Source organism: Podarcis pityusensis (assembly GCF_964106645.2).
Source record: "Podarcis pityusensis genome assembly, chromosome: 12".
Lineage (NCBI taxonomy): Eukaryota > Metazoa > Chordata > Lepidosauria > Squamata > Lacertidae > Podarcis > Podarcis pityusensis.
The window spans coordinates 50,713,657-50,738,719 of NC_138037.1; the positions used below are offsets into that span (position 1 = coordinate 50,713,657).

Consider the following 25,063-nt stretch of genomic DNA (forward strand, 5'->3'; position numbering starts at 1 on the left):
GGCGGGTGATCCGATGCAAACGGCCAAGAAGGACGTCCCCTAGCCTGACCCTCAATTTATAGCCTCTGACCCCTCCTCCAAATTAGCAACACACAAAATTCCCCAGCAACCCAATTTAACCCCTTTTCGGCTTGGGTTCCCCAAATTCTGCCTAGTCATAATGGTGGCCTGCTCCCCAACCGCAACACGTGCTCTCTGCTAGTGAGAACACGCTTTGCGTGTTGAGTTCCGCAGTGCCACCCCCCCAAAAATTCACACAGTACGCGTTAATTTTTGTTTAAGGTTTTTGGCATAATTTTGGCCACAACTTTATTCAATACAGAAAATGTGAGTGGTTGCTTAGGCATTGGTTATGACTATCTGTCCTTGCCCCCGAGGACAGAGCTGGCATTTCCGGGCACCACCGGAAGCCAGCGTGGGAAACAAGTATTGGGGAGAAATGAGGCTGGGAATTCAGTCCAACACCTCTCACCCTCATGTTCCGGTGGGGCTTGCACGGCCCAAGCCCGGCACCACGGACAAGGACGAAAGAATGGCAAGCCCCTGGATTCCTTTAACGGAATTCCCATCGCATCATTTGGAGGGATAGGCACCTTACCCCTCCAAGCACCAATTTAACCAATGCCTAACCGCCATGGAGCCCACAGCTCACCGCCAAACCACTCACAGCCCCAGCCAAGACCTCAGCTTGGCCACCACCGCACCTATCCAAGCCTCATTACCCGAAGCCGAAAGGTGCACGCCATCATCCCGAAATAAGGATGGCCTCTGAGAAGAAATTTCAGTATGAAAAATCACATCTCCGCCCAACTCCAAGACTTTCCTCGTCACCGCAGTGTTGATGCGGCTTCTGGCTCTCTCAATGGCGGCCGGGCAACGACTGCCCCTCCAAGAGCGCCGTTGTAACAGCCTTGACCAAAATATTTTTGCCGCCGGCATCAAAGCTCGCAGCGTCTCCAAGTCCGATAAAATGGTAGCACGGAGGGAACGACAGTCCAAAGAAACCAGGTCGTTCTCACCCAGTTGTACCACAATGGCCGACGGGGGTTCTTCCCCTAGCAACTGCCTCCGAATCCGAGGCAGGAACTCCGACCAGCGCATTCCCCTTCTGGACAGCCAAGACAACCGGATATGTCGAGGAAGACCGAGACCAGGACCCATTCGCGATTGCCGTGCTGCGACACCAGCCCAATGGACGATGCTGTGCCCCACCATCCATATGCGGACAGCCGCTAAACCTAATATGAATAAACAAAACAATGTAAGGCGCTTATTAACGGATATAACTTCTGAACACTTCAGACTTCCAGCGACCCAAATTCTGTATTCTTGCTGCTGACAAACCCCAATGTGCTGCCGTAGTGGCAGCCCCAATCCTAAACGAGTGTGCGGCAAAATCTGTTGCCATGCCGCCACCCGCCGCAATTGCTTTACGCATCACTTTGGCAAACTGCTGCCTCGAAAGGGGCGAACCATTCTCATGCCTAAGTAGAGGACCATCCCCAGGGGTGCGGATAGACAAGTACCTCCTAACATCTTTTACAGGGCAAGGGCCCGCTTCCCCGGTAGCCGGGAGACGAATGAGGGCCCCCCTGCCCTTTTGGTCTGTTTTTGAATGCCTGATTGTGATTCGAAGTTCAGCAGGAGACAACTGCACATCCTGCATCAAAAGGCCCCGGGTACGGCCATCCTTAAGATCTTCAACCACTATCTCACCCACCCTTAAGGCACCAAAAAAGGCAATCGAAAAGGCGGCCGAAAACAGGCGGGCCTCATAACCAGACCAGCAAACCACCCGCAGCTTTCTGCGCATTCCGCACAACATATCAAAAGATATGGGCAGTCGAGTTGCTGGGCGAGAAGGACAAAGTCTAGACCATCCCTCCAAGGCTTTGCGAACGATGAACTTTGAACAAGGATCCTTATCAAAGAATACCTTGCAGAAAAATGCTATAGCAGCAGCATGTATCCTAATCGTTTTTGCTGCCCTACCCAATTGAAATAAGTGCGCTAAATAACTTAACACCTGCGAAGATGTGGGCGAAGCCCTTTTGACTTCGCAGGCAGATTGCTGCATGAACGTTACAAAATCACCCCACACTTTTGTGTATGAACGTAAGGTAGAAGGGGAGACCGATGCCGCTACTCCCTGTAAAACTAATTGCTGCCAAGGCTCCAGAGATGTTCCGGGAAACATTCCGGACGTAACCGAGCCTCTGGAACCAGGAGTCTGAACCGCTCCATCTGAAAACGGGACAGAGCATCAGCAATTTCGTTAGACACCCCGGGGATAAAACGTGCCGAAAAAACTATATTATAGCGTAAACAATGCAATACAAAAACCCGCAACAGGGCCGACACCCGGGGGGATCGTGACGACAGCTTGGCCAACACTGTCACCACAGCCTGATTATCAGTCCAGAAGCAGATACGACGGTTCCTGAACTCCTCGACCCACAAATGCACTGCCACTGCAATGGGAAAAAACTCGAGAAACGTTAGGTCCCGCGTAATCTCTCCCCCTTGCCATTCCTTTGGCCAGCGTTCTGCACACCAACGTCCCTTCCAATAAATCCCAAAGCCAAGGGAACCGGCAGCATCAGACTGGACTTGAAAGTCATTATGCAAGTTCAAAGTGTCCTGCCATAATGACACCCCATTGAATTCCTCGAGGAATTCCAACCAAATAGAAAGATCAACCTTCACCTGACTAGAGAGGCGCACCCGATGATGCGGGGCTTTCAGCCCTGAGGTGAGACGAGCTAGGCGAGAGCAGAATGGGCGCCCCGGCGCCACCACTCTACAAGCAAAATTCAAATGTCCCAACAGCGATTGAAGCTGCCGAAGAGACACCTTCCTCAACGGGAGTAGTTCTTCTATTACCCTCCTCAAAGTTGCCAGCTTGTCACTTGGTAAGCTAGAAGTTTGGGCCACAGTATCCAAAAGTATACCTAGATAAGTCAGCCGAGTCGAAGGACCTTCGGTCTTGTCTGCGGCTAAGGGGACCCCCAACTCATGAGTGAGGTCGGCGAATGCCTGCAGGAGCACCGAGCAATCACCGGTATCAGAGGCCGAGGCCAATAAAAAATCATCCAAATAATGAGTGACTCCGCTCAGGCCGGTTTTTGATTTGAGGGCCCATTCCAAAAAAGTGCTGAAGGATTCAAAAGCGGCACAAGCAATCGAACATCCCATCGGCATAGCCTTATCAAAATAATACTTGCCCTCAAACTGAAAACCCAGCAACCAAAAATCTTCTGGATGAATTGGCAAAAGGCGAAAGGCTGACTCGATATCGCATTTTGCCAATAGCGCAGAATGGCCAAAACTCCGAATCATCTTGATCGCCTGATCAAGGGATGCGTACTTCACTGAGCAGAGTTCAGGAGGGATGACATCATTGACAGACGTACCCGTGGGGTGTGATAAATTATGAATTAAACGAAATTCCCCCGGTGCCTTCTTTGGCACAATACCCAATGGGGATACATGTAAATTTTGGAAAGGAGGGGTGTCAAAAGGACCGGCCATGCGCCGCATGGCCACCTCCTTTGCAATCTTCTTGCGAGCAACCTGAGGTAGCTCGCGAACTGACTTTTGGTTAGCTGGATTCCGTGCCACAGGAGACTTGGCTACCGGAATCCGAAAACCTTGCGAAAAACCATTATTCAAATAAACCGCAGCATCCCCGTTGGGGTACGACTGCAACCAAGTTTTCAACACCCGCAGGCGAACCGGTGTATAAGCTAAAGAGGTCAACGAGCTACTTTCCAGTTCCTGCTGTGGTGGCGGGAGGGGTGGGTTTTGGGGGTTGCTGAGATCCCCCTTTTCCCCCACGAAAGGGCCGCCGACCTGCAAAACAAGAGGAAGTGGGGTGCGAGCCATTGCACCTTTCGCATGCATGGGCGAATTTGCACCCCAGGCGATTGCAGGAGCCTTTATTGAAATCCCAGCAAAACAGGCGACGGCCAGTTCTTAACACCCCTGGCTTAGTCTTCTGTTGTTCGGGCACCTTTTTATCGATAAGTGGGGCCACATAGGTGGTCCATACGTCAAGATCCTTCCGATCCCAGCGAGCAGAAGGAATTCTGGCCGCACGGCGCCTGAAAGCCTCATCGTATTTTATCGCGGCCTTTTCACCCGCTCTGGTGAATGCAGAGCGAACAATGGATAAGTAAACCATTAAATGGAGAGATCTCCGCGGATAAGCAGCCATTACCACACCAGCAAAGACCTGGAAGCAATCGAGCCATAGTTCGAAAGTCCTGTCTGTATTGGGAACCCCATGGCGCTTTTTGGAAGAGCTAGCCTTCTCTTGGTCCTCCGAAGGCGGGGCCAATTTAAACATGTCCACGTAACGCCCGTCCAAAATTCTAGAGCGCAGCTTTGATGGCAAATGTAAACCAGGAATAACGTCTCTGGCAGAATTGGTGGAAACTTTAACGTCTGGCACCAAAACGCCATCCATACATTCCTGAACAATACCATATCTAGCCCGGTGCGTATTGGACCGGCGCTCCCAAGCCCACTTAGGGAGTCCCGATGACGATTCGCCGAAGCCCCAATAAAGCTCTAAGGAGTTACCTGCTTCATCGTCAGAACTAGAAGATGACGTACCAGTATAGGAGGTAGAGGAGTCATCCTTCCTACGTTTTGCATGCTTTCGGGAAGATCTCTTGCGGCGACGCTTTCCGCCCGAAGACTTCCTGGCCGGAACCGGTAAGCTGTCCTCAACAGAAGACTCAGACTCATTATCCGGCCGTGAGAGACCTGGGGTCGACGGAGAAGAAACCACACGTGAGGGACCAGGGACAGCTGCCGCCTCAACCGAAGGCAACACTATCCTACTATGGCGGGAGGAAGGCATCGAAGGGGCCACTCTCCCTGAAGCTCTCCGGGAAGAAAAACGTGACTTCCGCGCACGGCCACGAGCCGCAGGTAAATATTGGGGCTGGGATACCCGGGGGTCATCTCCCACACCCTCAGACAGTAATCCCCCCCTTCCATCCTCGCTAGACGACGATAAAGCCGGCGACGAAGCTCCCACAGGATGAGGCGGCACCGCAGACGTGGACGGTTGACTGGAACACTGCTGCAGAAAGCCATCCAAGTTAGCCGCAAAGCGAGATAGAGCTGCAGGATCTCCGGCCATGCTTGACACCAAAGACTGCACCCGCCCCTCTGGCTGTCTTGCTGCAGGTGAGCGCAACGCCTGAGATGGGCCTCTAATAGGCCGTTTTGCAGTGGAAGATGGACCAGGGCGAGCTGAGTTCTTCTTCGGAGCCATACCTGCTAGGCCAATAAGCAATAAATGGAGAAATCCACGAATATTAATGAATACAGGAAAATTGTAAAAAACTGTAGGGTAGAAACAACAGAGAAACAATCAACACGCTCTACGTAGAGACCTTGCTGTCTCTAACCGCAACTGCCTGAAAGCCAATAGCACGTAAAGGCAAAAACTCAAATAGCATTCAATTCAATTAACTTCAGTGGAACAATGAACAAACAACTAATTATCATAAAATTCTAATTTTAAAATTTCGACGTACCTCCCCAAACCATCCAGCAATGAAAGGGAGGAGTAGGCGGCCCAAAAGGGGTCAAAATAGCTAATAACAATAGTCAGTTAAACTCAATTAATTAAACCTATAGGAAAAAATCAATTCCAGCTGCAAAACAAATGCAATGGCGCAATACACAGATCAACCAGCAGGTGGCTCTATAACAGCCTAGCCACTGAACAGGGAAGGCTGCAATACCGGCTAAGCCACCAGGGGAGCTCGTGAGCAAGCAGGCTGCGATAGCACCCAGCAGCCACAAGGGGGCGCAGATCCAGCCAAAACGAGCACTCCCCAGCCCCGCACGCGCTGCCTCAAAATGGAGGGCCCCTGTGAGGCAGCAAAAACGCCCCCAAGGAGGTACGGGCCGCTCCGAGGCCCGGGAGGCCCTGGAGGGCCTCAAGCGGCCCAACAGCGGAGCCTACGCTTCGCTGAAACACACTCAGGGGCCAAGATAAGCAGGCGCCAATCGCGCAACGGCTAACTAGCCGATAAGCTTAATTATTTATTTATTTTTGCCTTCCAGCTACGGAGCGTCGGCCACTGCAATGGGAGAGCGCGACGGAGGCCGCGACCGCGCCAGGAGCCGGCTTGAAAAGGGGAGCCCTCTGAAGGTAAGCCAAATAAGGCCCTGATTTAAGGGGACGGGGGAGAAGGAAGGGCGCCCAGGAGCGCTCCGCAGCTTGAAGCCGCGGCGCGATCCCGCGGGCGGGTTGGGGTCTTTTTTTTTATTATTATTATTATTATTATTTTTTTTTTTTAAACGAAGGGAATGGGGGGGTGGAGAGGGGAAGGAATACCGGCCACGCTGCGCGACCGTGAAGCCGCGCAGCGATCTCCCTGGCGGGTGCGGGGAACGCAGCAATGGGGGGGGGAAGGAAAGGAGAAGAAGCCCGGCCGCGCTCCGCGGCCTTGAAGCGGCACGCGAAGGCAACCGGAGCAAGAAAAGATACCTCCTGAGACAACCTAAATAAAATTAGAATCGCAGAAATAAATCCAAGGAAGATCTGGGGGGGAAAGTAGAAGAGAGAGGGGGAGGGGGGTAATATAGAAACCAATACAACCGTCTCAGACCGACAGCCACTTGATCCGATGCAAACGGCCAAGAAGGACGTCCCCTAGCCTGACCCTCAATTTATAGCCTCTGACCCCTCCTCCAAATTAGCAACACACAAAATTCCCCAGCAACCCAATTTAACCCCTTTTCGGCTTGGGTTCCCCAAATTCTGCCTAGTCATAATGGTGGCCTGCTCCCCAACCGCAACACGTGCTCTCTGCTAGTGAGAACACGCTTTGTGGAGTGATGGGGGCAGGGGAGAAATACAGCAGTTGAACTGGGAGGTATGGTTGAACTGGGAGGGTGCTCTCAGAAGACAACTTAATTTTTGATTCCAATTTGAGCTAGCAGAGTTCACCCATTACTAATGTTACCCATTTTAAATGACCATCTGTAGTTGAAACAATATGGATGTAAACTTTTTTTTTTAAAAAAAAAATGTGCTTATCTTTGTGCATCTATACAAATCTGCTTCTCTGTGCAGAGGCACTGACTTCCCCATTTTTTTAAACAGACATTTCATTGGTTAATATTAGCCGAACAGCTGATTGTCAAATGTGTACGAACCATAACAGGTGCTAGATCAACACAGCGCCTGGAATCTGGCACGGCCTGATATTGCCGCTGGCACAGGCCTCCACTATTCTATCAAGACATGCCTTTGCGACTTTCCTGTTGTGCCCTTCCCCTTACATATCTGTCTCGACTGCCGAAGGAACACATGCCATTCATGGTGCTTGCTAAAAGTCGGCCGGTGGGAGAAAGGAAGTCGTAACTCTTTCAAAGATTGGAAACAAGCAACATTTCTTGGTGGAACTCATTCTGTCTTCTCAAAAGGGTAAGGAGGCTCTTGTGAATGGAGGAATGGTGTTGAGGTCATACAAAGAAAGTTTCTGAAAGAGGGGTTGAAGGAGAAATATTAAATGTCGGTTGTGCAATTCTTTGAGTGCAGATTCTTTTTTAGCAGCACATGGAATTCAGTTCATTCTTTAAAAAGCCACACTGCCTTTTATACCTTTGCATTGAAATTGTGTATTATGCTGCCTCTCATGGTTTGTGAGTTATATGAGGTATCTTGTTTTAGAATGCGAATTCCCCCTGCTATTCTAATGATGACCAAGTGGTGATCATACATTTAATAATGACAAACAGTAATATACAATGATATGAACTAAATGGAAGGGGAACACCTGTATTTTCAGGGCAGATGGCTTGAAAGCTCTCAGTCCCTTAAAACCTATGACTTGAAAGCTCTTGTTGTGAAAGTAAAAATCATACTGGAGGTAGGGGCATTTAGGTTAGATGAAAACTGGGAGAAATATTGGCATCAGAAGGTGCCATATGGTTTTCACTACGCACATGCATTAGATAGATGAGATAGCTTCAGTGTGTAAACTGACACAGTATAGCTGTCATGGTATGATTGCTGCAGTATGCAGGCTCAGTTGAGTCATTTATTATATTTGTGATTGGTTTTTCAAGGCTGCTTTACATGTGAACGTATATCACTGGATTATGCAATCTAAGATGATTGCCTACTTAAACAGTGAACAATCTACCCTTGGTGATGGCAGGTGTTTGATTCAGAATGAATCTGTTTAAATCAGATATATTGGGAGGACATCTGGTATGTATCTTAAATAAAGACGGAGGTATGGTAGAGTCAGGAAGCTGATCTGCATGGAGGTGTGGAATGGATCTTGGATGGAGTTTCATGGCCCCCAAATGTCTAGCTTGAGGGTTCTACTGCAGTCAGTGCTATCAGGGCTTCCCTAGTTGTACCCCCTTCTAGAGAAAGTGGACTTAGCCACAATCGTTCTTGACACTATTACATTCCTGCTTGGCTACTGTAATGCACTCTATGTGGGGCTGCCTTTGAAGATAGCTTGGAAGCTTTGGCTTGTGAAGACTGCAGCTGCCTGGTTTCTTGTGGGTTCCAAGCTATTGGAGCAAATAGCACAACTTATGTACCAGCTGCATAAGCTGCCAGTGTATTTGCAGGCCCAACTTAATTTACTGGTTTTTAGTTAATGGTGGTAGTAATAATAATACTTAAATCGTTTTTGGGGGACGGGGGCGAACACATCAGCAAGTTAAAAAGACTTGAACGGTGTCCAAAAAGTATAATAAACTTGCAAGAAAGTGCATGAATAAGAGAGTTAGTGTAAAAAGACAGGTGGAAAGAGACTTGAGAAGATCCAGAAGCACAGAGGAGGAGATTTCTTTGCTCCAGGTAGTAATGGGTCCTGAATGGCTGTTGGAAGCAGGGCTTGAAAGACCTTATCAAAATGAGAGTTTGTAACCTTGATGCAAAGCCACACCATGAAACTAAATGTAGAAGGTGTTTAGATGGGTATCTGTTAGAATCTACCTGTCTCCTTTCATTTTTAAGCTAAATTACGGAAGTTACATAATCTTGAGCTTTTAACCATTTGTTTTTGAGTTCCAGAGACTTAGCTTACCTAAATTTTAAAACAATTCATAGACAGCCAATTTTTATCCGAGCCCTTAGCTCAGTTCTAAATTTAAATGGCTGATTACGTTAAGCCAGACAGTGGGTCGTATTCCAGGTTTAGCTGTAACAGCTGAGTCATCTGATCTGACTAGCCCTAGGATTAAGAGCATGTTTCACCCCCTAGGCTCAGTTACTGGCTGCAGCAGGGGGCAGAATAAGCACACTGTGCAGGAGCTTTGGTTATCTGTGTAGATCAGGGTTTCCCAAACTTAGGTCTTCAGCTGTTGTTGGACTACAACTCCCATCATCCCTAGCTAGCAAGACCACTGGTCAAGGATGATGGGAATTGTAGTCCAGAACAGCCAGAGAGTTTCCAAGTTTGGGGAGCCCTAGTGTACAGGATGAGAGCCATTGTGGTAGAGCATGGTAAGCTGAGAGCATCAGAGCATGTTTGCTGGGAGAGTTTAACACACAGTGGAAAATCCATTTCATAAAAAGAGGATAACACAGAATAATTTATTACTATTTTTCTCCCGAGCTGCTCAATGGTTTCTTTCCCTTTTATCTTTAGAGCAACCCTGCAAAGTAAGCTAGGCCATGCTATAGTTCCTGAGCAGGGATTTAAACCTAAGCCAGCCCTGCCCTATCATTAGGAAACGTGAGGCAGCTGCCTCAGGTGGCAAATACTGCACAGCAGCAACACCACTGGAAAATATAGTCAGGAGGACCCTGGAAACTAAATTCAGGTTGTTCAGTCAGCAGTAGAAGACTACTGACACCTTGTTGCAGAGTGAAGTGTCCTGCTTCCGGTGACACCATGGTGAGTGGAAGATATATATAAAGTCAGGAATAGTGAAGCAATATTTGTTTGCTATAGCAGGGAGGCAGTGCCAGCCATGCCCCACTTCAGACAACAAAATGTCTTGGCTGGCACTGCCAAGTGATAATTTCCTGGTAATACCACTTGTTCCATGCCAAGGGCCAACTGGAAAGTTATTGCTACAGGGTTTCATACGTCTGCTGGTAATTTGTATGTAAGGGCACAGTGAAGTTCATACCAGAGCATTTTTTAAAAAAAAAAAAAAACAGTGCTCTAATATCACGCATATACCCATATGAGATTTGATATTGCTGTGACTAACCAGGAAGGACAGAGATCGGGGGGTGGAGGGGAATGGATAGCTCAATGAAAACGTCAACTTGGTGTGCAGTGGCAGTGAAAAAGGCAAAGTAAATGTTGGGAATTATTAGGAAATAAAACTGGCAGTATTCTTTTAGTGCTATTTCTCTTGTTCTATTGCTTTTATGCCGGACTGTCAGTTTGCAGGGTTTGTTTGTTTTTTATTTAGCTCTGTTAAATGTGATTTATTTAAGCATGTTATAACTTGAGACTGTGGTTGGACATCTTGCACACACACACACACACCCTTTCAGGTGGAATATAAATGTTTCAGATATATGAAATACGATGGAGTCACATTTTGGGATTCAGTTCTGGTCGCCTCACCTCAGGATTGTTTCCTGGGAAAGACAGAAAAGAGCAACTGAAATGACGAGGGATGGTGCATGCCATGGGAAGCTCTTAGAAGACCCACCCGTCAGGAAGCTGGATGAGACCATTGTTGTCTCTCTTAAACAAGACCATAATAGCCCAGGGAACTCCTGACTCTACAAAGGTACAGCTCTAACTTTAGCGCCACCTGGTGACTCAGCTGTATAATGATACTATCCACTTTGAGCATCTTAACTACAAGGGAAGGGTAATAAAGTGTTTGCAATTTTTTTTAGTTTGGAGGGGAAGATGATTAAGGAGTACACTATAGCAGTTTATAAATTTATCGATAGTATGAAGAGCTTACGGAGGAGAAAGAGATTTCTCTCTATCTCTCTATGTGTCTCATTATATTAGTATTTCAGGCCACTCATTAAAATTGATAGGCAGAAAGTTGAGAATAGACAAGAAAGAAGCACAGTTTCATACAAAGCATAGCTAACTTTAGAAACTGCTGCTGTGGGATGAGGTTCTGTGCAAAAGCTTTGCTGGCTTCCTTTGAAAGGGCAAGACCAATTTAGAATGGATTGGGCTTTCACCACAATGCTCAAATCCCTAAATATCTGCCAGTTCAAGATAGTAGAAATGGACAAATGGGCAAATGCAACAATTTTCAGCTTCTTGGGTCTGCGGAAAGTTGTAGGTGAAGGAGTCTTCAAAACTGAACTTGAGGGCCATGAGTTCGGTGGGGCTCCACCGAGACAGTGGTGACGTACAAAAACAAGAACAAAAAGGAGCAAAAGAAGGCACAGATCTGCATAACTTTGCATTTGTTAACTTTTGTGCCTAGATGCAGATGTAGAAATAAGGACTAAGTTTTAAAGAGAAATGCCATAGTGTGGAAGGTGACCTGTGCACCTGCTCTGTTGGCTGTCCAGATGCATAATAATAATAATAATAATAATAATAATAATAATAATACATTATTTATATGCTGCACATCTGGCTGGGTTGTTTCCAGCCACTCTGAGCAGCTCCCAACAAAAATAGTAAAAACGCAATCAAACATCATCCATTAAAAACTACTCTGTATCTTCAAAAGGCTGTATAGTTATTTATCTCCTTAACATCTGACTGGAGGGCATTCCACAGGATGGGTGCGACTACTGAAAAGGCCCTCTGCCTGGTTCCTGTAATTTCACTTTTCGCAGTGAAGGAACCACCAGAAGACCCTCAGAGCTGAACCTCAGGGCTGAAAGATGGGGGTGGAGACATTCCTTCAGGTATACTGGGTCGAGGCCGTTCAGGGCTTTAAAGGTCAGCACCAACACTTTGAATTGTGCTTGGAAACATACTGGGAGCCAATGTAGTTCTTTTATGCTAACCATAGATGGACAGGTTCAAGGTCCTTCCTGCTCTCTCTTCTTATGCTTCTTCATCTTCAAACAGAGAACTCCTGCAAAAAGAGGATTGTCCTCTGCAAAGTAGGACAAGTGGCCATCTAAGCACTAAAAAGGAACTGGACAGTATTCATGTGGATCAGGCATGCTGGTTTGAGCTCGATGTATAGTTTGTTGGGGAATTACGAGTTAATTAAAAACAGCAGCTGATGTTTCCTGTATGTGAAAGAGAAAGCAGAACTCTGTGAGTGCTTCGGGCTTAGCCCTAATTGCGTGTTCAGACCCTGAAACCTCCCCCCTAAATAAATTCACGCATGATTCAAATTTTTGGTTTGGTTTTTGGCAGAATTTAGGCCACAAATTGATTACAGAAAGTGACTGGTTGCATAGGCTCTGGTTTGACTAGCTCCCTGCCATGCAGGTAGCGCTGACCCAGGTCACCAGCATAGGTCAGCCAAGGGTGAACACCCGGATAAGCGGAAAGCTGGGAACGGGCTAACTCCACCACCGAAATGTCTCCCTGGACTCGGGCACGGGCACAACCCCCTCTCAGGGGTTGACCAAACCATCGAGTCCCTGGATTCCTTTAATGGAATACCCTTCACATAGGGATGGCGAGAGCATTCTCCCATCCCTATCACCTGAACCAGAGCCTATCTGCAACCTTACAAGTTGTGACGATTTGCTACGTGGCAGGCAAAACCCAAATGGCAACAGCCAATCAGCCAAGTGGGGGAAATTCCTGCTGTGCCCCTGTCCCAATGACAGATGACAGACGACAGCATAGCATGGTCAAGCACAAAGCCCTAAAAGTAGGGAGAGGTGGGCGGGTGTTCCAAATGCACGCAACGAAAGAGGAAGCTCTGGGTCACGTGCATGGGCATAAATAGGTCCCTTGAACCATTTGGACTGCGTCCCATTGGCCAGATTGTACCCAGCTTTGAGGGACCAACCAATCGGGTGTTGTGGCTGACTGATTGTACCCATCCACAACACAGGGTGTCGGTTTGCTGGATCTGACCACAATACGTGCCCTCTTTAAGGGAGGACCTGATTTGAGGTGTACAAAGAATTGGATAACATAGACAAACATGAAGATTTTGTTTAATTTTGCTTAATATGGAATTTCTGGCACTCAGAGCTTTCGGGGAGGGGGAATGTCACCTGTTTTATGTTCAGTGAATTGCTGATTTAGGTCTGAAGCCAGAGGGCATATCAAAACAAAGTTTACATTACAAACTCTCGACAGCTCTCTTATTTGATTCTAATGTTTGTTTTCACAGCATTTATTTATAGCTACAGTTTCAGAGAAAATTGATCTTTTAGCCATATAGTTTGTTGCATTATATAGTACATTACACCCCTAACATGCCCTGCCACCCTCTTTTTAAAATGTCCTTGGTATTTAGCTTGTAATTATTCTGCAGCCTTTCATGAGAAAAAGCAATTGCATTTCTAAGCGGTGCTGCTATTCTCCCCTTGCTTCTGTAAACACATTAGGTGGCCAGAATAATTCTAATTTGGTGATAAGCAAAGAAGGGGAATATTATTACTGAATCCTTTGGTAATGCAGCTGCTGATTAACGCTGTGGGGGACTGCATCTTGATGCTACCATCTTGAACAATGTTGGGCAAAATAGGTGCCTGCGAGCCAAAACAGGCCAACTTTTATTAAAAGAAAGCCCAAATTTTGAGACTGGAATTGTTCAGACAAGAAAAATTGTATACATTTGCTTCCTTTCATTGTTTTATTTAAGCTGCCTCTTTTTGTTGCAGAACTTGTGATATCTTTTTGTGCCCCCCCCCCATGTGTGCGTGTGTGTTTGTATATGAGTGAGAGAAAAGGTTTGGGCGCACTGGGTTGTATTAAATGTCTAGAGCAGGGGTCAGCAACCTTTTTCAGCGGGGGCCGGTCCACTGTCCCTCAGACCTTGTGGGGGGCCGAACTATATTTTTTTTTGGGGGGGGGGAATGAATGAATTCCTATTCCCCACAAATAACCCAGAGATGCATTTTAAATAAAAACACACATTCTACTCATGTAAAAACATGCTGATTCGTGGACCATCCGCAGGCTGGATTTAGAAGGTGATTGGGCTGGATCCAGCCCCTGGGCCTTAGTTTGCCTACCCATGGTCTAGAAGTTGGCAAGGGAGGCAGTGAAAGCCAGAAACCTGCACGGAAAAGTAATTGTTTGAATCCAAGACAGATTCGGATTCATCCACCTTTGGCAGCAGGTGGGAGGTCAGTTTTTAACCAATCCCATTTTGAACATTGTGCAAAGGGTGCAGACTCTGGAAAGTTTATGGGAAAGCTCCCAAAGATGTCTATGTCCTCTCTTGCTCCTGATGATGTTATTGGAGCCCCTTGGGCTTAAATGATGTGACCGTGACTGTTTTAAGACTATTTGAAATGCTGCGGGGGGGGGGGGGTGTTAGAAAATGGTTTGTTGTAGGTATGTTTACTATCCTGGGCTCCTTTCTGTTGTTGTTTTTTATAAGATATTTATTAAGGTTTTTTGAAATATTACAGTAAAAAAGAAAAAGAAAAGAGAAAAATACAAAATAAAAACAGTTAAAAACACACCTATTTTCAGTTACTTATTTTCCTTTAGCTTGTTTCCCGGACCTCCTCGTACCTCCCTTTTTTGTATTCCACTTCAATTTATTGGTTCAGCAAATCCTTACCATTAGATTTTAACCCATTTATAACCCTTTTTTCATATTCTCTTAAAGCATTACAGCTAGAAACCGCTTAATTACTATCCAACATCATTCTATCATTCATTAATTTTACAATATTTCTGTAAATAGTCTTTAAATTTCTTCCAATCTTCTTCCACCGACTCTTCTCCCTGGTCTCGGATTCTGCCAGTCATTTCTGCCAATTCCATATAGTCCATCACCTTCATTTGCCATTCTTCCAGAGTGGGTAGATCTTGTGTCTTCCAATACTTTGCAATGAGTATTCTTGCTGCTGTTGTAGCATACATAAAAAAAGTTCTGTCCTTCTTTGTATCCTGGGCTCCTTTCTGAAAGAATGGCAGGATAGAAAACAACAACAACAACTTCTTTTTAGCTGCGGTGTCTCACCTTTGAAATGCCCTCTCCAGAGAGGCTTGCCAGCCACCTACTCTCACATCTTTTCAACAGAATATTTTCTGAGGCTTTACCAAGCTGGCTGAATTGATTTCCTGCTACCAAAATGTTATGCTCTTCTTCTGTTGATTTTATTGTCTGTGACGTTATTGTTTTCTTGACTGTTAGTTGCCCCAGGAGTTTATTAAAAGGAAGTCCAGCATATGATTAATAAAACCATGGGGCAGGTGCACACTCAGCTTGCAACATGGATGGAAGCAGGCTTTGATCTGTGCGTCTCCCTTTCTGGATCGGGGAGCCTGTGGCATTATTATTATATAATTAAAACTGCATACACTTATGCGAGAGCTGAATTATCGTTTACAGCTACCATATGGCATGAACTGTGAAGGGGAAATCATCCGGGATGTATAACACATACATACGCAGCTTTCGTGAGCCTTATTCAAACTCTTGTAGCTCCCCTCCAAATTCCTCAGTTCCAGCACTCAATGGCAACCTAGGGATGTGTGAAAGTGGATTTTAGCATTCAGTCAAACCATAAAATTCTATTTCTGTCTTCCGGTCCATTGGAATATGTAGCCTTAAATTGGTACATAAGTTTCTGCAGTTCTGTGTTGTATTTCCAAGCTCATTATATCTCGAGTCTTTGGAGTCCAATGCATATAATGATCACATAATTGCTTAGAGCAGCTAATTCCAATATGGCTTGCAATTAAGGTTACCAACAGTGTGACATTATTTATCTGGACACCATGGGGAAAATAAAGAATGTGTTGGCATGGCAATAGAGGCTCATAAAGCGTATAATCAGAATACAGGGATGGTTCAACATTTAGGGGAATATGGATAGGAGAGATCAAGATACACACTTGCAGTGGCATAATTTTAGGTTTTTTTAAAAAAGAGGGGGGAAATTTTGCATTATATGTGGCCCATGATACTGTTAGTATTGTAATGTCTCATTCTCACATTGCATAACGTTGTGGGTTATCTTTAATTGCTTAATTGATGTATGAGTATGGGAACTATTTAAATGTCTCCTCTCTCTCTCTGCTCTCCTCTGCTGAAGAAGATGGATGTGAGAGTCGTCTTGTTGTTTTGTTATTTGCTTTATAAATAAAACCTTTGATGTTACTATTCCAACCACAGTTGCTTCTCCTGCATTCTGCTGTAAAGGACTGAGTTTACTACCTGCAAACAGGTGTTTAATTCTCACAGATAATATGTGCAAAGTTTTGCTAAGATGTGAGGCTCCCGCTTAAAATTGAAGAATCTATTTTTTGTTTTTACTATTTTGTGAAAAAGAAATTGCAGTAACTCAATCTTTTTTTCTTTTACAATCCTTATTTGACTTTGTTAAGGAAACTTTGAGATTCGCTAACAACAAAATATTGCCCTACTTGACCCAGGGGGCTGGGGGGGGGGGTTGGATAGATTTCCTCAGTTCACATTTTAATACAAAGTATCTAATTCATACTTTCCAAACCAATACATGAACTAAAACATAGCTAATCCTTTGAAATTTTCATTTTCCCAGATTAAGTGATCCAGTTCTCTAACCAGAGCATGATTACAGGGGAGAGAGAGAATATATTAAGGGATTGCACACACATAGAATGCATATATTAGTGAAAACAATGTATAAAAATGCATTGTAGAGAAAATTGCTTGTGTTAACCCAGAACCTTATGCCCACAATAAGTTCTCACATAGGTATAAAAAAGGTAAAGGACCCCTGACAGTTAAGTGAACCCAGAGCAGCACACGGAAATGCCATTTACCTTCCCGCTGGAGCGGTACCTACTTATCTACTTGCACTTTGACTTTGCAAAAATGTGTGCATTAGGCAGAATTTGGGAGAAATTTGCACTAAAATGCTGATACGTTTTCATGAGGGCTCGCTATTTTAAAGTCACAAACTGATGTGGAAATGTGGAAAACTGAACGTAAGACTCAATAAATGAGGAACTGAGAGAAATTTATATATTTGACATATAGACATATTTGTCTGTATACCATTGGTGCACCAGTTGAAGGGCAATCATTTCAATAGGGGAGGCAGTTGCACAGAACCAAGACACCACTAAAGGTAAAGGTAAGGGAACCCCTGACCATTAGGTCCAGTCGCGGACAACTCTGGGGTTGTGGCGCTCATCTCGCTTTACTGGCTGAGGGAGCCGGCGTTTGTCCACAGACAGCTTCCAGGTCATGTGGCCAGCATGACTAAGCTGCTTCTGGTGAATCAGAGCAGTGCACGGAAACGCCATTTACCTTCCCGCCAGAGCAGAACCTATTTATCTACTTGCACTGGCATGCTTTCGAACTGCTAGGTTGGCAGGAGCAGGGACCAAGCAACGGGAGCTCACTCCGTTGTGGGTATTCGAACCACGACCTTCCAATTGGCAAGCCCAAAGCTCAATGGTTAACACCACAGCACGACCCGCGCCCCTCACATAAGTATACTCAGTGGTTTTTTTCAGCCAGAGCTCAGTTCTGGCACCTCTCAGGTGGGTGCCATTGCAGACCAGGACTCCCCCTGCCTGCTTCTTGCTTTTACGTACTTTTGAGAAGCCCAAAACAAACATTTCAAGTCAAAATGGAAGCTGGCCAGCATATGCTACACTTTGTTTTAGATCTATGACTCCACCTAGCTTCTAGCCGCTCCTAACCATGATTTGTCAAGCTGCGAGGTGGGGGCAGTTTTTATTTCCTTTTCTTCAATCCATCTCCCATGTGGTGGTGGTGACCTTTAACCTTTCCAGCCAGGCCTCTACCATTGCATACAAGGTCCCTTCCAAGTTGCCCTTCACGCCTGTCTGAATCTAAGAAAATGAGAGATGTGGGGTGCACTTATTTTACCTACACCAGAACCAGGGGCCACCCCCAAACCAGCTAGTGAGACAGCATGCTATAGTTTTTAGCACCTCCACAGGCGGTGAACACGGCTATTGTCAAACCAGCATCTGTTCAGGGCTGCCCTAAGTCGTCCTGCGACTTACTGTAACAACTTCTTGAAAAAAAGAACTGGGTAGCCTTTCCTTTCTCCTCTCTCTCCATTTCTAGTGTGGTTTTGAGGCAAAATTGGCATTCACACAGTTCCGTAGGCCTTTTAAAATAGTCAGAGAATCTTTTACTCTTTAACCAAGGTGTGTATGTATTTTAGAATTTGCTACCTGCTTGAATTGTAACTTTGCTGTCTGAAGCAGCATTTATATATATTCTGTCACTCCTGTTTTGTACAATAAACCAAGCTTTCTTTATTCCTCTGTGTGAGAATAAAGCTGAAGAGGCAACAGGGTTTAGTGAGCAAGAAGAGGCTGAGGCAGAGAGCAGTCTAGAATCAGAGGCAGAAACAGAGGCTGGGGAGAAGGGGAGAAAAGAGGCAGCTATGAGGCAGTCTGCTGAAGAAGCCAGGGAGTCTCACCTTCCTGCTGCGACCAGCTCCCCTCTCCTCTGGTCTCCTAGAACATGCAGAGAAATGAAGAAGGTGCAGCACTGAGATGCAAGGTGACAGAGCCTTAGGCTGCTAGGGAAGGAACTGGGCAAGGAGCCTTAGAGAGCAGTGGGAAGGTGGGGATCTTCAGTCATTGCAACTGCCTCATTGGGGCAAGACCTACTGGAAAACGTTTCTGTTATCACTAGGTCAGCACTGTTTTGGTTTCTTTGACTAAAGAGTTGACTTCCCTTGACACTGGTGTTTTTTAACGCTGACCTCCTCCTGACATTTTTGGAGCAGAGAGGTGAGAGCTAACGTAAGTGTGAATTGCTTTCTCTTCTTCCTGCTTCTTAACCCTTCTTCATAAGAACACCAGAGACCTGTCTGGATCAGACCAAAGGCCTATCTAGTCTAGTGCATTATCCTGCTTCCCAAAGAGACCAACCAGATGCCTCCAGGAAGACCACACGCAGGACAGGAGCACAATGGTCTTCTTGAACCCACAGCAACACGTAGACAGAGACGTGCTGCCTCTGATCCAAAGCAGCTTTAAAAGCAGAAGAAGATTCATTGGGCTACAGTGTATGCGTTTGTGTGTTGGCTGCAATTTGTCCCTGAGAGCAGCATTTCAGCTTTAGCATTTCTCCTTGCTGTCAGAGCAATAACCGGCTGAAAGGCGCACAGTTGCTAGTGTTCTGACTTTGATGCAAATGAATAAGTAAAGTTTATGTGTCAATGACAAGGTGCAGCTTGTATGCTACATCAGCTTTGTAGTTAAGCAAGATGGTGTCTGGTAATAAAAGTGTCACCGAACAAATGCGTGAGGGGGGGAATCAGTATTTTAGAAAATGGAAAAAAAATATGATGAGGGTCTTTTTTTGTATACATAGTCTTAGGAGGTATGAAGAACAGTCTTTGTTCATATTTGACTAGCAACTCACTTTCAGAACTTGGGAGGTGTCAAGGAGTACAATCTTGATAGGCTCTCCAAGTTAAGCCAAACCAAAATAGGGGGAGAAATAGTGTCTGATGTTTTATTGTGTTTTTAATTTTCTGTTGGGAGCCGCCCGGAGTGACTGGGGAAACCCAGCCAGATGGGTGGGGTATAAATAATAAATTATTATTATTATAGCCACCATAATCAGAATGGTTAGGGACACCATCCTCCACTCAGATGAAGCCCTTGACAGGCATTCTTGAGGCAACTCGAGTAGCCACATGTGAGAGGACAGCAGGGATGACCGCGTTGGCTCCACCACCCGGGACACTGTTCTAGTTGTCCTCCCCAAGTTGAAGGGTGAATGTATGACACAGGGAGCCTCATGTGCTTTTTAGACCATTTGGCCTATATGATAGAACAGTGTTTCCCTCTCTTGGGTCTCCAGCTGTTTTTGGACTACAGTTCCCATCATCCCTGACCACTGGTCCTGCTAGCTAGGGATGATGGGAGTTGTACTCCAAAAACAGCCAGAGACCCAAGTTTGGGAAACATGGCAATGAATCCTCCATGAGTCTTTTTCTTCTTTGGCGATCACTCGTAGCTAAGTCAGATTGTCTTCCAATGATACAGTTTTAACAGTGAGTCCGTAAGTGGCTGTGGATGCCAATTCTGGATCCACACGTCCTTCCACAGTGGAGACATAGGTTTCCAGGTGGGAGTTGATCACGCTAGGATTTGCCAAACATGCCTTCCTCTTAGCACATTTCTCCCTTTTGTCCTGAGTTCAAGCATCTTCAAAGCCCATGACACCTTTGGTAAAGGCTGTTCTCCAATTGGAGCACTCGCAGGCCAGTGTTTCCCAGTTGTCAGTGTTTATACTACAATTTTTAAGATTTGCCGAGAGAGAGTCTTTAAACTTCTTTTGTTGACCACCAGCATTACACTTTCCATTTTTAAGTAAAGAATAGCGTAGTTGCTTTGGAAGACGATAATCAGGCATCCGAACAACATGACCAGTCCAACGAAGTTGATGTTGAAGAATCATTGCTTCAACACTGGTGATCTTTGCTTCTTCCAGTATAGGAGACTGTCTGCTTTAAATGTTCACCCTTCAACATGTGGGTGGTGATGATTACTGTGCTCGCTCACTTATTCCCACTGCCTTCCCTTGCATGCTAAGCCACATTTTAGAAGTTTCAAGAATCTTTCAGTGTTAGCTTGCTTGAGGCTAGTGACTGTATAATTTTTCAGAGTGATGGATAGATGTTAAGATATACTAAATTAGATGAATAGTCCACCAGACCTATACTGTCTACTGAGTTTGGCAGCAGCAATCTAGGATCAAATATATAGGTTTTTCTCCTTAAGATCCCATGAAGGAAGATGTCAGATATTGAACCTGGGTCCATATATTTGAAAGCACATATTTTGGCAAAAAGTGCCTTTCAATCTTGAGTTATGGCCTTGTGTCCCCACATTTACCTTTAGGAGAACAACTGCTAGGCTGCATAACTGGAATTTTTCATTTCTTGATCATCAAGAGAAGGGTAAAATGGTTTTACTTTATTTTTAAAAGAAAAAAACCCTGCAGTTTTACTCAGAAAAAATCTTTGAAACTTAATGAATTATAGGCAAAGCCAACCTCTGCTGAACCCACCAGGAAATTCTTTGCTTGCTTCAATTGATTGTCAGCTACCAAACCCACAGGTGTATTCCAAAGGGAAATAGCAAGGCAAGTATCAATATAATAAACAACTAATCTTAGACACAAAGTTATTGGAAATAGAGAACGTCAGCCGTGCTAGCAAAAGTGCTGCTTCTCAACAACAAAAAATAAATGAATGAATAATGTGGATCCAAAGTAGCCTAAACGAAAGCATTTTTCTAGTTGCTAGATGTCTTAGAAACATTCAGCAGGAAAAGCTATGGTGCATCTCATGAATGCCAACAGTTTCCATTTCACAAATCCATGTTCCACAGTGCCAAATACCAGGAATATTGATGCTTAATAATATCAAAAATTAAATGCCAATCCTTCACTGTATCACATTGCTAAACCATGTTCTATTATAGTTTGAACTTCTTAGGGGTCTGCATTGGATTCAGATGAATCTCAAATCCTGAGCCTGATTGAGGTGCCTCAGAGATTTTGGGATTGTCAGAGGCAAAACAGGATCTATATGAGAACCCATGAAATGTTTCACAAAACCTTAGCAGTCCAGATGTCAAAAAATGTATTGTCTCTAAGCTCGCCCACATAAGGCAGTGTTCACCAATATGATGCCCATGGGCATCAGTGTGGCTGCCAGGACATCCTAAGGCACCCACAAAACATCTCAGTAATATCCCTACAAAAATCCACAATGCATAGGAGACAGTTTGCTCTTGCTACTCAGTTCATATTTGCACTGGCCTGGCCTCTCCTTCATTGAACACCACCGCCCCTTAAACATGATCGTGTTTTATTGCATAAACAGTGATATCAAATCCTGCACCCATTTTGTATGTAAGCTTTAGCCACTCAGAATGGGTTTTGAATCTCACACAGTTCTGTCAAAACATAAAAGAGTTTTAGCCATGTAAGAAAATTCCCAATAATAGTGTATATGAAGACATGGAGCTGCCATTTTTCCAAAATAAAGTGCTGATTTGGACCTAAGCCAAATTGGACCACTTTAGGAGTTATGAAACTGGTTCTGAATCAAATCTTATATTTGGTGTACAAATACTAGTTTTTAATGTGTTGTTGTTGTTACTCCTGGGGAGAAGCAGTTGGGGGTTTTCTGTCCCAGGTACCAAAATAACTCGAACCAGCTTTGGGTATGATGCTCCTTGATTTGAGGAGGACTGAGTCTATTTCTGCCTCAGGCAGACTGATATCTTGTACAGGACCTCCTACCAAGTCCTGAAAGCCCTGAAAAATGCATTTAGTCCATGGATACATAACAGATGAGCTGATTAAGGGGGCCCAAGGCGCAACACATTTTTGTCTGTATCCCCTGGGGTCCTGAAATTCACTCAGTACTCCTGCAAATATAGAAAACAATGTTATGTAATGTGTCTTCGAAATTCAAGATGAAAGAGAATCAGGCAGCTTGACTGCTGTCTTCATTTCTTTTGTGGATATAGCTGCTCAGCAGTTTTCATATAGGAATAATGTTTTGCCCAGAAAACAAGTCAAGTGGTGCCATGATAAAATCTCAGTGCTTCCCATGAAAATAACCACCAAATGACAGAATTTTAAACTCTGCATTGCTGTTGTTGTTGTTTGGTGGTGGTGGTGGTGGTGGTGGTTGTTGTTGTTGTTGTTGTGTATGACTTGCCATTCCTTCCACAGAGCCCAGGGCAATGAACAACAAAGGATAAACAACAACATTGCATCTAGTACAGAATTAAAATGTTCACAGAGTGAGTAAAACCCTGTAGACTGCTGTTCAGGACAAACATTACCCTATTAGACTTTGGTAAACCGAAGTGTCTTTCATGGATCACTGCCTGCCAACAATGAAGGGGACAGATGCAAGGGGACATTGTCCCAAAGTTGAGGCCACACTACAGAAAAGATTCTTCTACAAGTCCCTTCATCAGTCCTCAGAGCCCTTCCCACCGCTCCATGGATCATAAGGATCAAAAATGGCTGGTTTTGGATGAGGCACTCCTGGAGATAGTTGGGCCCTGAGCCATTTAGAGCTTATAGACATTTACCAACACCTTGAACAGAGCCTGGTAGCTTACCAGCAGCCAATTCAGTCTGGTGTTGCGTTCTCTCAGCTTCCTGCCCCAATTAATAACTGATCCTGTCTGAACTACCTGCAGCTTCTGAACCATTTTCAAGAGTAGCCTCCTGCAGATAGCATTGCAACGATCCAAACATGAGGTCACCAAAGTATGAATTGCTGATGCCAGGCTCTCTCAGTCCACAAATGGCTGTAGCTGGCAATCCTATCAGAGTTGGCAGCCCTTCCCACTGATGTCATCTTCACATCTACTGATGAGAGAAGTGTACTCAAATTCTGAATTCCTCAAATTATTAACCTCTCATTCCATTCCAACGGCTTCTCCAGCAATGTCTAGGAAAGAAAGTTTGGGTTTCGTGTCACAGTGGCCCCTGAGGTCACACTAGGCATGATGCAGCCAATGTGAAGCATATGGAGAGAAGTAAACAGATCTGCTAGGGGACGCGGGTGGTGCTGTGGTGTAAACCACTGAGCCTTGGGTTTGCCAATTGGAAGGTCGGCGGTTCAAATCCCCACAATGGGGTGAGCTCCCGTTGTTCGGTCCCAGCTCCTGCCAACCTAGCAGTTTGAAAGCACATCAGAGTTCAAGTAGAACTCCGGCGGGAAGGTAAATGGTGTCTCCATGCACTGCTCTGGTTTCACCAGAAGCGGCTTAGTCATGCTGGCCACATGACCCGGAAAAACTGTCTGTAGACAAACATCACCCCCCTTGGCCAGTAAATCGAGATGAGTGTCGCAACCCCAGAGTTGTCCGCGACTGGACTTAATGGTCAGGAGTCCTTTACCTTTACCTTTTCTGCTAAGAAGCAAACCCCACTGAGTTCAAGGGGACTTACTCTCAGGTAAGTGTGTCTAGGATTGCAGCCTCTGCAACCACATACCCTATCAGCCATGGGTGTATCTCTCTTTGTGTTTACAAGCACCTGGAGATAGGTTAGTGACCTGGGCAGTTCATGAATACAGCAAGCAGAGGTTCTGTTCCAGCCACAGTTGTGGGAGTCATTGTAGCTGTATCCATGCTAGCACATCGTCCTGTAGTCACAGGTGCATACCTGGCAGGGAGAGGGCCAGGGCCAGCATGTGTGAACTGACAAATCCTAAGCATTAAATTTTGTCACAACCATTTCAAAAGGAACAGTGATTAGGCTCCAGATCATAGCAACTAATAATTGTTCTTGTTTCCCTTTCCCCAACCCAATAAAGTAGCGTTCTGTTTCACTTTTCAACAATGTCCCAATTTTGCTTGTTCATACATCGTTCAAACTTGCTAAAATGCTTCTTGTTTTCTAAATTCCCTCATATGCATAATTACTCAGTCCACGCCGCTTTGTTGTATGGCTAGAAATCAAGTGCATTTTTCAGTGCTGATTGCGGCTGATAAAAAAAACACACCCAACCTTTTATTGATTTGAAGTTGCAGACAATCCAGACTGAATTCTGAAATGCTACTTTTATGAGGAGCAGGGATATGTATTAGCAGGCATGCAGTGGCATTTTAAATGTACACATTTCTCCCTCTGGGCATCTGTTTCTCTCTTTTTGCAAGTGCCACTGAAAATGCATAGAATCTTTCATTTGTACCATAATCTGTTAGGAGTTAGTTCCATAACATGCCTCCTTTATTTGTCACAGATTACTGCAAAAGCTCCTGTGCCTGAGGGCATTATAAAGCCCCTGTGGTCATTTGTTTCCTGCCAAGAGATACGGATGTTGATCTGTGATAAAATGCTGTTTTAGTTTTATCTCCCCATTGCATCAGCAGTGCTAATGTCACAAGTGGAGATGGAGGAGGTGATTGAAGAATTGAACTAGAAAATGTTATGGGAGGCATCCAACTTTCTGTGTGTAATGTGCTTGTTGCTCAGATAATTATTGAGATAATTT

General features: G+C 45.1%; 2 protein-coding genes across 2 annotated transcripts in view; one reads left to right on the top strand and one right to left on the bottom strand.

The window, feature by feature from the left end:
• Positions 1-146: 146 nt before the first annotated feature.
• LOC308459761 (uncharacterized protein) lies at positions 147-4,925 on the bottom strand. The gene is made up of 2 exons (XM_080975382.1): positions 4,618-4,925; positions 147-1,238 (listed from the first exon to the last, which is right to left on the bottom strand). The coding sequence occupies exons 1-2, from the start codon at positions 4,865-4,867 to the stop codon at positions 664-666; spliced, it is 825 nt and encodes a 274-aa protein (XP_080831508.1). The 5' UTR covers positions 4,868-4,925; the 3' UTR covers positions 147-663.
• A 2,394-nt stretch (positions 4,926-7,319) lies between these two features.
• ARPP21 (cAMP regulated phosphoprotein 21) overlaps positions 7,320-25,063 on the top strand; it is a 233,299-nt gene continuing 215,555 nt past the window's right edge. The window contains exon 1 of the mRNA XM_080975816.1: positions 7,320-7,456. The gene's annotated coding sequence lies outside the window, so the exon portion shown is untranslated. The remainder of the gene's footprint in view (positions 7,457-25,063) is intronic.

What these genes read in the sequence shown, in the direction of transcription:
- LOC308459761 (XM_080975382.1), bottom strand. Translation starts at nt 4,867, where the DNA reads ATGCCTTCCTCCCGCCATAGTAGGATAGTGTTGCCTTCGGTTGAGGCG. An exon ending in CTCCTCTACCTCCTATACTG is followed by an intron (nt 1,239 to 4,617) that starts GTACGTCATCTT and finishes TATTCATATTAG; the next exon opens with GTTTAGCGGCTGTCCGCATA.